General features: G+C 40.8%; 2 protein-coding genes across 2 annotated transcripts in view; both read left to right on the top strand.

The window, feature by feature from the left end:
- The first annotated feature begins 252 nt into the window (after nt 1-252).
- Nucleotides 253-4,142, top strand: CER1 (cerberus 1, DAN family BMP antagonist). The gene is made up of 2 exons (XM_074994098.1): nt 253-1,256; nt 2,321-4,142. The coding sequence occupies exons 1-2, from the start codon at nt 726-728 to the stop codon at nt 2,612-2,614; spliced, it is 825 nt and encodes a 274-aa protein (XP_074850199.1). The 5' UTR covers nt 253-725; the 3' UTR covers nt 2,615-4,142.
- Nucleotides 4,143-12,111: 7,969 nt separating this feature from the next.
- The window catches only part of ZDHHC21 (zDHHC palmitoyltransferase 21), a 53,907-nt gene continuing 51,355 nt past the window's right edge, over nt 12,112-14,663 (top strand). The window contains exon 1 of the mRNA XM_074994912.1: nt 12,112-12,168. The gene's annotated coding sequence lies outside the window, so the exon portion shown is untranslated. The remainder of the gene's footprint in view (nt 12,169-14,663) is intronic.

Here is a 14,663-nt window from a genome sequence, read left to right as displayed (position 1 = left end):
TGGCAGTGATTCACTATTTGAGCTTTGACTCTGACGACCAAATTTTCAGAAGTGCACACTAAATTCAGGTGCCTCCATTTTTGGATGTTCAGTTTAAGAAAACTGGGGCCTTACCTTCAGAAGGTTCAGAGAACCTGAATCTAATTTAAGTCAGACAATTAAATCCTTCATAAGACATCTTAATATCTAAGGAACCCAAAATTAATAGATCTGAATGTGTGAAGAATCTAATTTAGGGGTCTCATTTTAAAATGCATGTCAGTATCCGCGTGTAAGTCTACAGATGTAACTTCATGCTTTGAATCGCTGCGGGTGGGTGGGTGGGTGTGTGTGTGTGTGTAAAACATGTTGACTGAACTAATAAACATTCAGGAACTTTTCTTCATTTCCAGCCTGTAGCTAAACAACTTATCCAAACATCTTTTTCCAACTAATCACCCCACCCACCCCGGGGAACCAGGTTTTAGATAGGAACTTCTAATACACACACAGGAGTAAAAGGTGGTCTGAATCAACACAAATCCCCTTATCATAATTATAATCTACAAAAAATGAGTTTAACTGGTTACTCTGGAATCTTCCCTTTGCACCCACTGCTTCCCCCCGCAGACAGAGCATCCACAGAAGGAATTCAGTCTCCTTTATAAAGCTAGCAGATTACATTCCGCTTCCTATACTCACTTGAAATGTCAGGAAGTTTATAAGTCTACACAAGTAACATTAATATGTTTCTGCTACTTCTTCAGCTGCTTGTGATTTCAGGTCTTGGGGCAACAGTACAATGCAAAGAGCTGCAAGGGAACAAGAGGAGAATTCAGCATCTTACCTACCAAGATAAAGATTTACTTGAAAGAGAGGACTCTAGCAAGATGCTAGTGGAAGACCCAGTGGACTATGAAGAAATCCAAGGAGAACCAAGTTTATTTGTAGCAGCCCCAAAGCTGACAGCAGGCAGCAGGCAGCAAGGAGAAAGAAAATTGTCCAGATTTTTACTTCCCTATTTAGAGCTTGATGCGCACCAAGATCTAAGAAGATGGACTGCATCAAAAGAGACTTCCCATTCTGAAAGCATGAGAAACTTCCCGCCTCCCCACTCATCCAACAAGAAGGAAGCTGAGCCCCCTCCCAGGAAAGATGCTAAAAAATTCTGGGACTATTTCATGTTTAAAAAAAATTCAGCTTCTGAGGAGGTTGTCCTGCCAATCAAGACCAATGAGATGTATCAGGAGACCTGCAGGACTCTGCCTTTTTCTCAGGTAAGAAAAAGTCCCAGGCAAAAGATCCAACAGCAGTAGCTGTCATCATTCTGCCTTCACAGACTTGACTCTTATGTCACCTATAATCCCTGACTAAGGAAATACAGATCAGTCCCACTTACTAGTAGCAAGACCACCACAGAGACAGGATACTGAAGAAAACCAAACAACCCCTTTTGCTTTAATTCGAGTCACAGGTCTGGGAACCACTGCAATTAGTATGGAATGAGGAGAAGAGGCTTTTTAAAAATCTGTAATCAAACTCAAACATGTTCTATTAAAAATTAGGAGTAAAACTTTGTACTAGATGATTGTACCACTTTAGCTCATTTTAACTATGCTGATATTGTTAAAACCTTTTCTTCTTCTTCTTATTATTATTATTATGGACAAAGCTACACCAGCATGAAGTGTTTATACTGGGTTAGTCGATTCTAATCTGGAATTTGGGCTGGCAGTTTTTTTAGACCAGATAACAGCTTAGGCAGTGGTATCTGGTCTTGGAGAGTTAGCAACACTATTTAGCATGTGGAATAAGCTAGCCAGCTATAAGGCATCTTTACAGAGGTATGATTGCATTCATATTAGGGCTTTTAACCATGTTGGTTAAAAAACTTTTTAGCTAAGGAAATTATAACTTCTGGTATGAACCAATGCTTAATAATACAGGCATGACTCATACTTAGTGATTTTTCAAACCTAAAAGCTCCTTTGAACCAAATATGATACACACAAAGGTAAAGTTACGTGTTATAGTAACACTGCCCAGGTAGGTGGGAAATAACAGTAGGTATCTGTCTGTGTCAGACTGTTTTAAACCTGTTGTTACATCATAATATATAAATGGTGCGAATGCTGAGTAAAAACAGCACCAGTAAAAGAAGAAACTCATTTATTAGTTGTATTTTGTGGCAGGTTTTTGTTTTGTTTTTGTTTTTTGCTTTGTTTTGTCTTTCAGCAAAGTCCCCTGAGGGTTTTGAACGTGCATGGAATGCAGGATCAGGGCCAGCAAGTGTTTAAAATGCCAATGCTATGTCATAACTGCACACTATTTGCTTTTTCAGAGTATTGTACATGAGACCTGTGAAAAGGTGGTGGTGCAAAACAACTTGTGCTTTGGGAAGTGCAGTTCCTTTCATGTTCCTGGTCCGGAAGATCGTCTTTACACCTTTTGTTCCCACTGCTTGCCTACCAAGTTCACCATGAAAACCTTGGAGCTGAATTGCACAAGGTCTGCTGCAGTTGCTAAAGTGATCATGATTGTGGAGGAATGCAAGTGTGAGATTCAGAAGGCTAAAGATTCTGAAGTAGGACCCCTACATTCAGATTTGCATTCAAATGTATATGAACACAATTAATCTGCTCAAAAATAGCTTTAAACTCCGTAATATTATCATCGGTAAAGAAAAAAAAATATTATTTTAGTCAAACACCTCCACCTCCACCAAAAGTGTGACAATGTGGATTTTCTCTTTGCATCAGGTATTATATTACCTGAAATATATAAATACATTTCTATGTGTGAAAGACTGGGAGAGGGGGAGCATAGGATGGAAGTCTAACCTTTCTAAAATGTTCTATTCTTGCTAACCAGGGTCAATTTCACTGTTGTCATCAATGTTGAGATCCTGACTATATTGGAGCCCAAAATTCCCACCACCATTTCAAACACCATGTTGATTAGGCCTGCTTAGAGTTGACTTTTCTATGGTTTTCTTACACTGAGATAGTTAACACAATGTAATAGGGGAGTAACAGCACAAGTAGTCATTACTGTGATGTAGCTACACAAACAAGCAGTCCCATGACACCTTAGAGACTAACAAATTTATTATGTCTTGAGCTTCCCTGGGCAAAACCCACCCCCTCAGATGAAAAATGGAGAATGTGGGGTTGACCTTGACTAGCTGCACTGAGGTAAAACTACATTGCTGTGTCTCCACTAGGATTTTACATTGAGATGGGGTTCCTGAGTTAGTTATCTCAATGAAAAAAAACCACACCTTTTTTGCACAGAAGGCAAAGCCCAAGTCTAAGCAAAAATGAAACTTAAATTAGAGCTAGTCTAAATGTTTTTACTAATGAGCTTCTGTTTGTGTTTTTTCATTGAAAAGGGATTTTTCAACCTTTTTTTCCTGAAGATTTTGTTTTTCGTCAAAATTGTCTGTTTTTTTCATGAACAAAAATGTCCTTAAAAACGCTGGTATTTTTTGAGCATCTCTATTTAAAATAAAGACCTATGTAAAACAGAGATAATATATAACAGGTATTTCCAGTATTGCAACACTGGTGGAGATCAGCCAACTTGAGTAATGGTGGAAAATCTTTGAGAAATATCCATAGCACAACAGGGTTGAAGGTGAGATATTAGTAAGATATAACACCGCGATATTGTTCATTAAGTTGATTGTGACTGTACTTCCTGAACCATGAATGCTATGATTAAATAATACTTACAAAATGCTTTGAAGATGGGCACTAAGGGCCAAATTTTAATATAGTCATGAAATTGCATTGACTTTTCAGAGTCAGTCCTGATTTACACCATAAGAATCAGGTCCTATATATTATTGCTTTTACATAAGAAGAAAGAATCTTCGTCTAGTGAACACCAGTAACAAAAAGATATTTTTAAAATATTAGAAAGTGTGAAGCAGTTGCCTAGCTGTTGATGTGTTTGCCCTGGAGGACTTTCTGGTGATGTAGAAGACAGCTCAGTAATGGGGTGGGAGCGAGATAGACTAAATACTCATTTTGGAACTGCATTGCATGTTCTGTAGTATTTTGCAATAGGACAATCAACAGAGTAAGGTATATCATAATCAACTTTAAATGATCAAAGTTTTTTTATATTGAGTTACTCTATTGTGAAAATAAAGGTGAATATGATAAAGAGAAATGGACTGTTGTGAGCACTTCATTGTCATCTCTATAGAGGCAGTGTACAGGATCTGTCCCTGGAATATGATTATTTAAATATGCTAGCGTACTAGATGAATAAGTGCACGAGAGATCCCATTCAATGAAAGGTGACTTACAAAATGTTATGAATTAGAACAAGCACTGTATTTGTGACCATTTGGGTTCACTGCCCTGCTATTTTTGTGCAGCATATGAACCTGAAGTTAATAACAACATTTGAAAAAAACTTGCTTTCAGTGTGACTCGTTTTGTAAAGCATTTAGAGCCTGGTTCTAATTGCACACTGGTATAAATCAGAATATCAAAGTCAATGGAATGACACCAATGTAAAACTGCAGTGAGCCAAGGCCCTTAATAAAAACCTTGAAAATAGAAAGCATATACCTGAATCAGTTTGGTTCCCTACATTTCTCTTTGTCCTCCATCCTTGCTGGGAACATTCCTTACATTTCTAGAACTAACTGACCAACAGGAGAGGCGGCTAGTTGTCAATTGGCTAGTTAGGCAGTCAATTGTCCTGTGGTGAGGGAAAGCTGTAAATCCAACAGGACTGAAGAAGTGGTACCTTCAGCTATAGGACTTGATAGCTCTGGGGAAAATCACCTGCAACATACAGAATGAACTCAGTAATTTCAAAATATTTTGACTATATCTGCTGAATATTACATTTAAAAAAAGGACAATGCCACCAGTCCAAACAATCTTCACATGTGAGATGAAAATTAATTAATTAAATTTGGTACCTTTCCCCAACTATTTCTGAAAGTTTTAAGACTCCAGTTGTGTCTTATTGAAAATCAGTGAAATAGTTAACCATTAAACGAACAAAGAAATAATGAGGCGGTAGCTGCCTCAGGATAGGCCCAAGTTCTGTTCTGTATAAACCACGAGACTGGAGCTTTGTCAGTAAGGGACAGGGTTTTTCTGGTAGAACCTAAGGTGTCATTTAAAGCTACACAGGTATAACCTAGTATGGACGCAGTTTGTCTGTTACAAATGACTTGTTTCATTTTCATTTATGTTACTTGTGAAGGAGTTCAAGCAAAACCAAAAAGCCTCCCTTATACTACAACAGGAGTGTCTGCCCAGAGGCTATAGCAATATATTCTGCCTATATAACTAATACTCTCATGCAGGCCAGACCAGTTTGCAGTCTTGGCTCACTAAGCACCCATGACTCTTAGCCCAACTTCTGGTTTCTCTTCTTCCTGCTGCTTCCTACAGCCTTGGCTTGCAGGCAGCCATTCCTCTTGCTGCTATCCTGAATCCCGAGACTTCATCCAATTTCCAACCCTTCTTCACTCCCTTGGGAGTACCCGGCAGTCTGTTGCTGTATTATTCCTAGACCTTCTGATCTGACCTTTTGCTGCTGCCTTGCAAATGGCTGACTGTTGGATGATGAGAGCTGTACTAGTTGAGCTCATTTGCACGCATATTGCAATGCTATTGTAAATCTTATCTTAAAAAATAAATATATATCCTAGGACTACAGCTCCTATGAATGCATGACTACTAAAAGTTATATCTGACTTCTCAGTTGCTGATCCTGAACTTGAATTGTAGCAAAAGTTTGCACATAACCTATTTAGACATATAATGAGTGTGTAATTACCCACCTGTGTATATGAGACAGTTTTTAAAGAGACTGCTTACCTAGACTATAATAAAAAAAAAAATCTACCAGATGGAAACCTTTCCGCTGTCTCCTTTTGCTCCAGAGTCTTTAATGTATTAGTGGTATCAGGCCATTTAAAAATGAATGGACTGACTTTATAGTATAGCTCCTATTAGAAATATATCAAGTTCATGATCTTTTTTTAGAAAGTATTGCTCCTAAAAAAAATTATGTTATACCTTACATCTGAGTTTTATAATGGTGACCAACTTTGTCAAGGTGTGCACACAGAAAGTGAGCCAGCAATCTACCATTAGGTCTCTTCACTAAAAGGATTTTCTCTAGGGATTCATTTGTGAGCTTCAGAAGGCACTGAATACAACAAAAGGAAGAAATGCTGTTCCCTAACATGAAATAGTACAGGGTATATAGACTTTCTCCTCAGAGGACTCACCTCCGTTTCCCATGGAGCTGAATTTTATGTTGCTGCTAAGCGTCTGACTATGCCTTCTATCCCTAGCCCTGTTTTTTTCCATTACTCCACATACTGTATACATGTGGGAAACCTTAGCAAAAAATGATTTCCCAGTTTTTTGGTGAGCCAGGAATACTTCTTACCTCTTTAGCTTACCTTGCAATGTTGTAGCTGTGCAGCTCTCACTAGAGTTAATTTTCAACCACGTTCAGAGAAGAAAAGGTATTGCATCAAAATAAACAAAACGTCATGATTCCACACCTTACTTCCCCCACCCACCAAGGCAAAATTCTGAGAGAGAGAGAATGCGCATCATTAAGCCCTTTTCACAGTGTCACCAACTCTCTACTATTATTATGAGTAATTAGTGTTTTCTCTTAAAGCCCAAGCTCCTGGAGTCATGTGGACCTATGAAAATCTCAGCTTTCATTTTTTAAAAAGGTGTCCAGCCCTCCTAACTGAAGAATGTGATTCCAGTGCACCTAGGGCCTCTAAAACAAGAAGGCAAACAAAAAATACCCACAGTTTTTTAATCCAGTTCATGGTTTCGTGAGGCCCGACTCACAATATTTTAACATAACCTTTGGATTCACAATACTGAGGATATGCACTGTATTTTTTGGGGCATGGATTCAAAATCCTAAATCTCAATTTTGTAAATCCTCAATGTGCAAAAGTACCATTGAACTCAAATGTAGCTCAACATGTAGAGAGTTTCCAGGATTGGGTTCTTGGTGTGAATTAACACCACATAAAAGTAGGTGCAAACAGATAATGACAGCTGTAGTAACTGCTAATTAGATTAGCCTCATAGTTTTTGGGGACGAATGTTTAATTAACCTAGTAGAGGTCAGTTGCATGTAATTAGCACTATATTCTGCAATATCAAGAATGTGTTAATTAGATCAGATTTCAGAGTCTTTAAAAATTCTATATTCGGATAAAGTTATGCCCAGATGCTAACAGGACTTGGCTCTGTGAAAAAGGGTAAGCGCACAGTAGTCAGAAAGAGCCCTTAGCAGCTTCAGTCTTATCTGAATTTTGTAAATTTCAGTTCAGAAGTTCTCTTTTCTCTTTTAATTTGTGAAAGTTTGAAATGTGGACAGTTTATGCAACATATCTAAAATAAACAAGTGGAGATTCTTGTTATTTTAACTGCTTTTTGGAAACTATGTCATGTAGCAACTATTCTATTGATTGAAAATTTAGTAATCAGATGCATTCACAACAGTGTGTCAAACACGGCACAGAATCTTCTTTTCTTACAAAATTATATTGCTATCTAAATGTTACTTGTCTTACAACAACACTAGTGAAATCTGATGGTGCATGCAGTATTTTGTGCTGATTGTGAATTTGTTCTTATTTAGATTCTTTTAACAATGCATTGGCATGATAAGAAATTGCTCAGAGGAAGAGACTGTAGCAGCTGCAGGATGAAGGGCAGCATGTGAGAGAGAGAGAGAGAGGATAGCAGACCATCACATTTGAACACAAGATCATTTTCTTCAGGGAGGGGGTTAATGTAGTTGTGCTGGTTTGACCAAATTTGACAAGTGTAACAAAAGTCACTACCAGAGACTGAAGCCCCATTGTGCTAGGAGCTGAATGTTCATAGAAAGAGAGGAACCCTGCTGCAAAGATCTTACAATCCAGGCAAATGGCAAAACGTAACAAGACAGAATATGAACTAGCCCACTGTTCTGGCTTCTAATCAACCCAAACTCACCCCCTTTTCCTAGATTAAAATGTTAGGTCATGGTACACCCATCTGTACTTAATTACAGCCAAACTAGCAAAACCTCCCTGGGCTGCTTTTGAACCCTGCTGGAAATTATCTCCCACTCCAAACTGCAGGCTGTCCACTGGCCTGGCATAGCCTTCCCCCTGCAGATCCCACAGGTCTAGATTTCATACTGGTATATATCCTCATGAAGCAGAGGACTTTCATATTTTCTGCAGTCAGCAGCCAAAGTTCTGCACAAATATTTGTGAAGCTACAGACTAACTCGGGTACCCCTCTAAAGTTCTGCACAGTCCATCACAAGGGCATTTCCTCTCACCTTCCCCTAAGCCCTAGCTCATGGGTCAGGGAGAAGGAAATTTACAGGCTCTTTTCTTTCTTTACCTTCAACGTCTCCACTGCTAACATAAAATAATCATCCTCATCCCAATATGTGACATCATGACCTCACATGCCAGGGTGATCAACAGGTTTTCATGCTCATGAAAAGGTGAAGCCCCATTTCTAGCATCTGATGTCACAAAGGATGAAAGCCTCTGTGGTGCATCAAGACTGTGAATCAAGAAAGTAGCACTCAGAGTCAGGAATTTGACTAGCAGTTTAATATTAGTGTCAATTATATATGTTAACGTGTTTACAATGAAACCAGGTAAGGAGTTAGTGCTACGTTACGGTGAAAAGAAGTGGTAATGCAGAACTTGCATCAGAATTTAACAGGATCTAGGAAGAGGGGGATGGTGGTTTATATGCAGCAGATTTCCCTGTTCATGAGAGAGGAGCCATTTTTGTACACTGAGTCCATTCTCCCCAAGTAGCAGTGAGGTATGGCTGGACATAGATTTAATATTGGAATATATCCTCATGAAGCAGAAGACTTATAGGCAGTAAGAATTATGGAAATCATAATATAATCCTTTCTCTTGCATCTGACCTCCATAAGAGAGCATCAGCTGCCACTACACATGGCATGATTTTAGCCTGCTGATTTAGTATTTACAGAGTGCCAATAAAATTTTTATGATGACAGCTGGTGGCTCCTGTGGTAGTTTATAAATAACAGCAAAACTACAACACAGACATCAGGGAACTCCAAGAAGTGTTCTGCACCACTGTGCAATATTCTGAAACCACAGAAATGGATTGTTTCTGTTGAGCAGGTTTTTCCATAATCATGGCAAAATACATTACCAATGAACTGACTAAGCACTGGTCTGTTGCACAGTTCCAAACAGGTAGGGAAAGATGTCTGCAAAAAGCCAATGTTACTTTGAGGAAGAGCTTGACTATAGATACTATGTAAAAAAGGTGTTCCATATCAATTTATTGTTTTGTAATGACTCATACAACAACTATACTTAGTTTTCATGTAAAAACATCAGAAGTAGGGTAGAGGGTGTGGTTCCTGGTTCACACATCAACAGCTAAAGATTCTGCAACTGGAACAAAGTTACAGTTCTTCTGATTAGCAAGCCAGAATACACTGCAGCTCAGTCTCCTAGACTGCATCTACACTAGAGGGTTTGTTGACAAAACCCCAGTTTTGTTGTCAAAATGCTTGGAGCATCCACACTAAAAATGCAGCCTAGAGAGCTGTGTTTGCTTTGCATGGCTAAATTGAGTAAATCATATCAAAGAAACTAATTTTAATCAATAAAGTCAGCAGATCTGATGGAAGAGAAAATAGAACTATCGCATAAGAAGGGGGCAATTTACAGAGCCATTTTCAGGCTAAAAGAATATTCCAGCATTTGCTGAGGAAAAAGGAAAATATTTTTTGCCAGGGTCTCTTCTCTATTTTCACCAACTTCAAACAGCCTTTTTCCCCCAGTAGAATATTTCCATTTGTTTGACTGTCCCTTGCTGTTATCTTGCACTTTTATTCCCAAAATGCTCTTGCTCCTTTTTTCTCCTTGAATTGTTGTGTGGCTCAATTCTTTCTCACTAGTCTCTTTGCATATCAATATGCAGCTGTTAGGAGCCCTTCACCCTGTCTGTTGTACACGAAAGTGACTTACATATTGGCCCTTTGCCTTGGTGGTATTTTTATAGCCATCTCTTTCAGAGATGTAACCTCCTCTATTCCAGTGGTTCCCAATCTTTTTGAGTAACATGTCACACTTCAATGAGACAACGCCACAGCATGCCTACTTTTTTCACCTGAACCCATAGCTCATAAACATCATATTTACATACATTCACTGTGGTTAGACTTACTTGAGAGGTTTGCAACATAGTAGTGCACACAGGAAGGGTCAAATGCATTAATGTTTCAAATTCACCACCCAGAACACCATTTTAGACAGTGAACATAGACACACTTTCAAAATCTGCTCAACACCATGCTAGGGATGTTGTGTAAACCGGAAACCACTGAAAGAAGACTCCACTTTCTTCTGCTCATCAGAGCCAGGATGCAGAATTTAAACCATATCCCAGCTCCAACCAGCTCCTGCTCTCCTCCTCCCACCACTTTTCACAGCAGGGAGTGGGGGCAGACTCCCTACCAGCTTGTTTGGGCCAGGAAGCAGCATTTCAGCTGCCTCCTGACATGAACAGGGTCCTGTGGGGTCATCAGTTCTCCCTCCCAACACACACAGTGGCTCTGCAAAGAGCCACAGTGAGGGAAAATTGACAAAATTTCTTGGCACACTCGGGCAGTTCTCATAGCACACCGGTTGAAAAACCACTGCTCCATTCACCCTTTATTGCACCTAAAAGTCAGACCCTTTTTCCCCACTAATGCCTTGTTTTAGGGAAATATACAGGCTACTTCTGATTTTTAGAATGCAGCTTTCTCTTCCATTATTACTGAAATAGGCTACATTCATTCACCATACAACCCCTAATCCCAACTAAAAACACACATGCTTCCATAACAGCTGCAGTGAATTGGCAGATTAGAAAACATCCTGAACAATGCTATCAACAATTTTGAGCAAATGAGGACAAATGGCTACCTTGTCCTGCAATAAAGTCTGCATCACAGCTTGAAATCCTTCTAAAGTCTGTCATTTTTACTTCTCAGCTATTCTCTTTTTGGCATATACATGTCAACAATGATGATTGAGTTTAAATGTTTGCTGTGGTTAAAGAAGGGCTTCCTGTAAAATGAATGATTGTTGTATATTATTGTTCAGGCTGGCCATTAATTTATTATTGTGCAAGATCTCTGCTTTAGGGTAAATATAAGACCAATTTTGGGAATCGTGCCACTCAAACAGATGGGGATAACACTAGGTAGCCAAAAGATCATGCATGTGCATCAGCTATGGGCATTCAAGGCTTAATTCCCAGCTGGGAACACTGGTGCTGATGTCCATTGTGAGCTGCCTATGGCAATTAGCCATCATTAATCCCTCTCTGGGCAGAATTAGCTTTCAACAATAAAAAAAAAAAAACTCCTTACATTCTGAATCCATAGCTTTTGTGATGCTGTGTCCTGCAAGACTGAAACAGGACTGTTCCTGCTCTTCTGGATTGGAAGATTTCACATTATTTAGTGTTTTTCTTAAAGCTCCAGCTCTGGGAGTCAAGTGATTACATGAAACATCTCACCTTTCCCTTCAAACTGGTTGGTTCAGTCCACACCCTTGCGGAAAAAAGACTGAAACGACAACCTGGCTGTACCCTAAAGCCTCCACAGTCAGGAAGCAAATTGACACCCCTGCAATTTAGTATCTATCTCAAGCTCGTGAAAGCCACTCTGGTTATGTCTGGGATGCTCAGGGTGGCGATACCGGGCGTCCAAAAACGTCTGACTCTGACACTGATCACAGGGGTTTGCCCCAAACATGACGTCACGTCCGCCCTGCCCCAGCTGCCGCGCCCGGCTGGGTCAGTAGCTGAGCCCAGGGAAGGACGGGCTGGGAGTGGAGCCGACGCCCTGCTGGGGCAGTCGCCGGCGCGAATGGAACGCCCCCGCCAGCGAGCGAGCTGCCGCCCCGGGCGCGTTTGGCCGATGAGGAAAGTCTGTCCCTACTCAGCACCCATCCCAGGCCTTTCTCCCCTGTTGCCTCGGCCATCGACGACGCCTTTCGTGCGCGCATGCGTGGCAGTATTGCGGAAGCGGAAGGGGAAGGGGAAGGTGGTGGGAGGTTGCGGCCGGTTAAGTGCGCTCGGGAGCGTCTTCTGCGGCGGGGCAGTTCTCCTCGTACCGGTCAGTTGTGTCTGTGGGGATTCCCGGGGACTCTGCGGTGGGTGGGAGAGCCAGGAAGAGGGTTGGGGCTGAGGAAAAGGGGAGCAGGGTCGCTAGGAGCGGGCGAGGGGAGTAGTAGTGGAGGGACCGTGAGTGTAGGGGAGGGGTGTGAGTGGGGGCGAAGTGTGCGTGTGGCGGGGACTCTGTTGAGCCTGGCAGTCCAGGTCAGTGATTCCAGTTCCATCTACAGCAAGTAGTGCCCAAAAGATGCTCTCAGCGAAGCCAGCTGTCCCGATCTTAGTGCAGCTGTTGCCTGCTCTTTTTGCCTGTGTTAACTGTTTGGAGATGCGCTTCAGAGAGGCAGCCGTGCTAGGCTGTTTCAGCGAAAATAAGGAGTCTGGTGGCACTCCAGAGACTAACAAAGCTTCTGCCCAATAAATTGGTTTGTCTTTAAATGGCTATGGGACTCCTTGTTGTTTGGACAGAGTTGTTTTATATGGAGGCCCTAAATGTGACCCTTTCAGAGTAGACTTACTTATGGTGCCAGGATGCTGTGGGGGAGGTTGAACTGTTGTTGTCCCCGATGCCTTTCCTGATGGGTTGGCTCTGGGGGAGAGGGAGGGCATGGTGAATATGGAAGGACTACAACCACAAGTGTGGCAATCCATGAATTGCTGTTGGACACTACTGCCTTAGTACATCTGGCATGTACATATTTTTCCGACGCTGGCTGCAACAGTGCTATGAGAACAAGAGGGCAACCAAAATAACTAGGGGGCTGGAGCATATGACCTATGAAGAAAGGTTGAGGGAACTGGGTCTATTTAGTCTGCAGATGAGAAGACTGAGGAGGGACTTGATAACAGCCTTCAATTTACTGAAGGGAGGTTGCAAAGTGGCTGGAGAGAGGCTGTTCACAGTGGTCACAGATGGCAGAACACAGAACAATGGTCTCAAGTTGTGGTTTGGAAGGTCCAGGTTGAACATTAGGAAAAACTTTTTCACTAGGAGGGTGATGAAACATTGGAATGGTCTACCCAGGGAGGTGGTGGAGTCTCCATCCCTGGAAGTGTTTGTCTTGGGTCGACAAAGCCCTGGCTGGGCTGATACGATGGGTTTGGTACTGCCTTGGGCAGGGCTGGATTTGATGGCTTTTTAGGTCTCTTCCAGATCTATTGTTCTACGTTTCTGTGAACACCTGTTTGCTCTTTCAGGTAACGTTGTTAACAAGAAATGGGCAACGTTGTCTCTTCCAAACCAACTTGTTTGTCTGAGCTGAGCAAGAAATGGAGCTAAGTGGACTTGTAGGCTCTAAAGTTTGACATTGTTTTAGTTTTAAATGCAGGTTTTTTTCCTACATAATTTTACATTCGTAAGTTTAGCTTTCTTGATACTGAGATTGTACTGGAGTATTTGTATTAGGTAAAATGAGAAATTCTATTTTGTTTTATACAGTGAAAACATTTGTAATCAAACATGAATATAAAGTCAATACTGTATGCTTTGTATTGGCTGTGTCTACACTAGCCCAAATCTTCAAAATGGCCATGCAAATGGCCATTTCGAAGATTAGTAATGAAGCTCTGAAGTGCATATTCAGCGCCTCATTAGCATGCCACCGACTGCCGCTCTTCGAAATTGCTGCTTTTCGCTGCCGTGCGGCTCGTCCAGACAGGGGTCCTTTTTGAAAGGAGCCCACCAACTTCGAAATCCCTTTATTCCTATTCAGCAGATAATTACAGTAATTTTTTTAATTGTACAGTTAATCACAATTGTTTCAAATAATTTGACAACCCTAAAATTAAATGATAGTAAGTCATCAGAGCCAGAACGTGTTCATCCAAGTGTTCTGGAAGAAGTTAAGTATGAAGTGGTGGAACTACTAACTGTGGTATATAACCTGTTTCTTAAGTCTCTGTACCATGTGGTTCAGAAGATAGCTAATAGATTGCTGGCTTTAAAAAAGGGTTCCAGAGGTTATGCTGGCAATTACAGATCGGTAAGGCTTAAAGTACAAGGTAAACTGATAGAAACTGTAGTAAAGAACTGCATTCTCAAACACACAAATGACACAATACATTTGGGAAGAGTCAATATGGGTTCTGTAAAGGGAAATCATTTTGTTAGAATTTTTAGTGTTGTGTTTCCCAAAGTGTGGTCCTTGGTCCAGTACCAGTCCTTGGTGGGGGGAAATACTGATCCTTAGAAAATATACAAATTATGGTTATGTACTATTATTATTGTGAATAAAAAGTGAAAATTTATTCATTTTTTATGTGTTTGTTTTTTGGCTGCAAGAAAAGGTACTGAAAAAAAACGGGTCCCAACTATACAAAGTTTGAGAAACTCTACTTTAGTGGAATCCATGTGCACGTGGACCAGAATGATCCAATGAATATTGTGTACTTGGACTTTCAGAAATCCTTTGACAAGGTCCCACAGCAAATGCTCTTAAGCGAAGCAAACAGGCCTGGGATAAGAGAGAAGGTGCTATTGTGTAGTAGTGACTAAAGGTT

This window comes from Carettochelys insculpta, chromosome 5, assembly GCF_033958435.1.
Source record: "Carettochelys insculpta isolate YL-2023 chromosome 5, ASM3395843v1, whole genome shotgun sequence".
Lineage (NCBI taxonomy): Eukaryota > Metazoa > Chordata > Testudines > Carettochelyidae > Carettochelys > Carettochelys insculpta.
Note: the sequence above shows the minus strand (reverse complement) of the source record. Positions and strands in the feature narration are given on the sequence as shown.

Excerpts from the sequence above, each read along its gene's own strand:
- CER1 (XM_074994098.1), top strand. The coding sequence starts at position 726 with ATGTTTCTGCTACTTCTTCAGCTGCTTGTGATTTCAGGTCTTGGGGCA. Across the intron at positions 1,257-2,320 it reads GGACTCTGCCTTTTTCTCAG|AGTATTGTACATGAGACCTG; the intron begins GTAAGAAAAAGT and ends TTGCTTTTTCAG.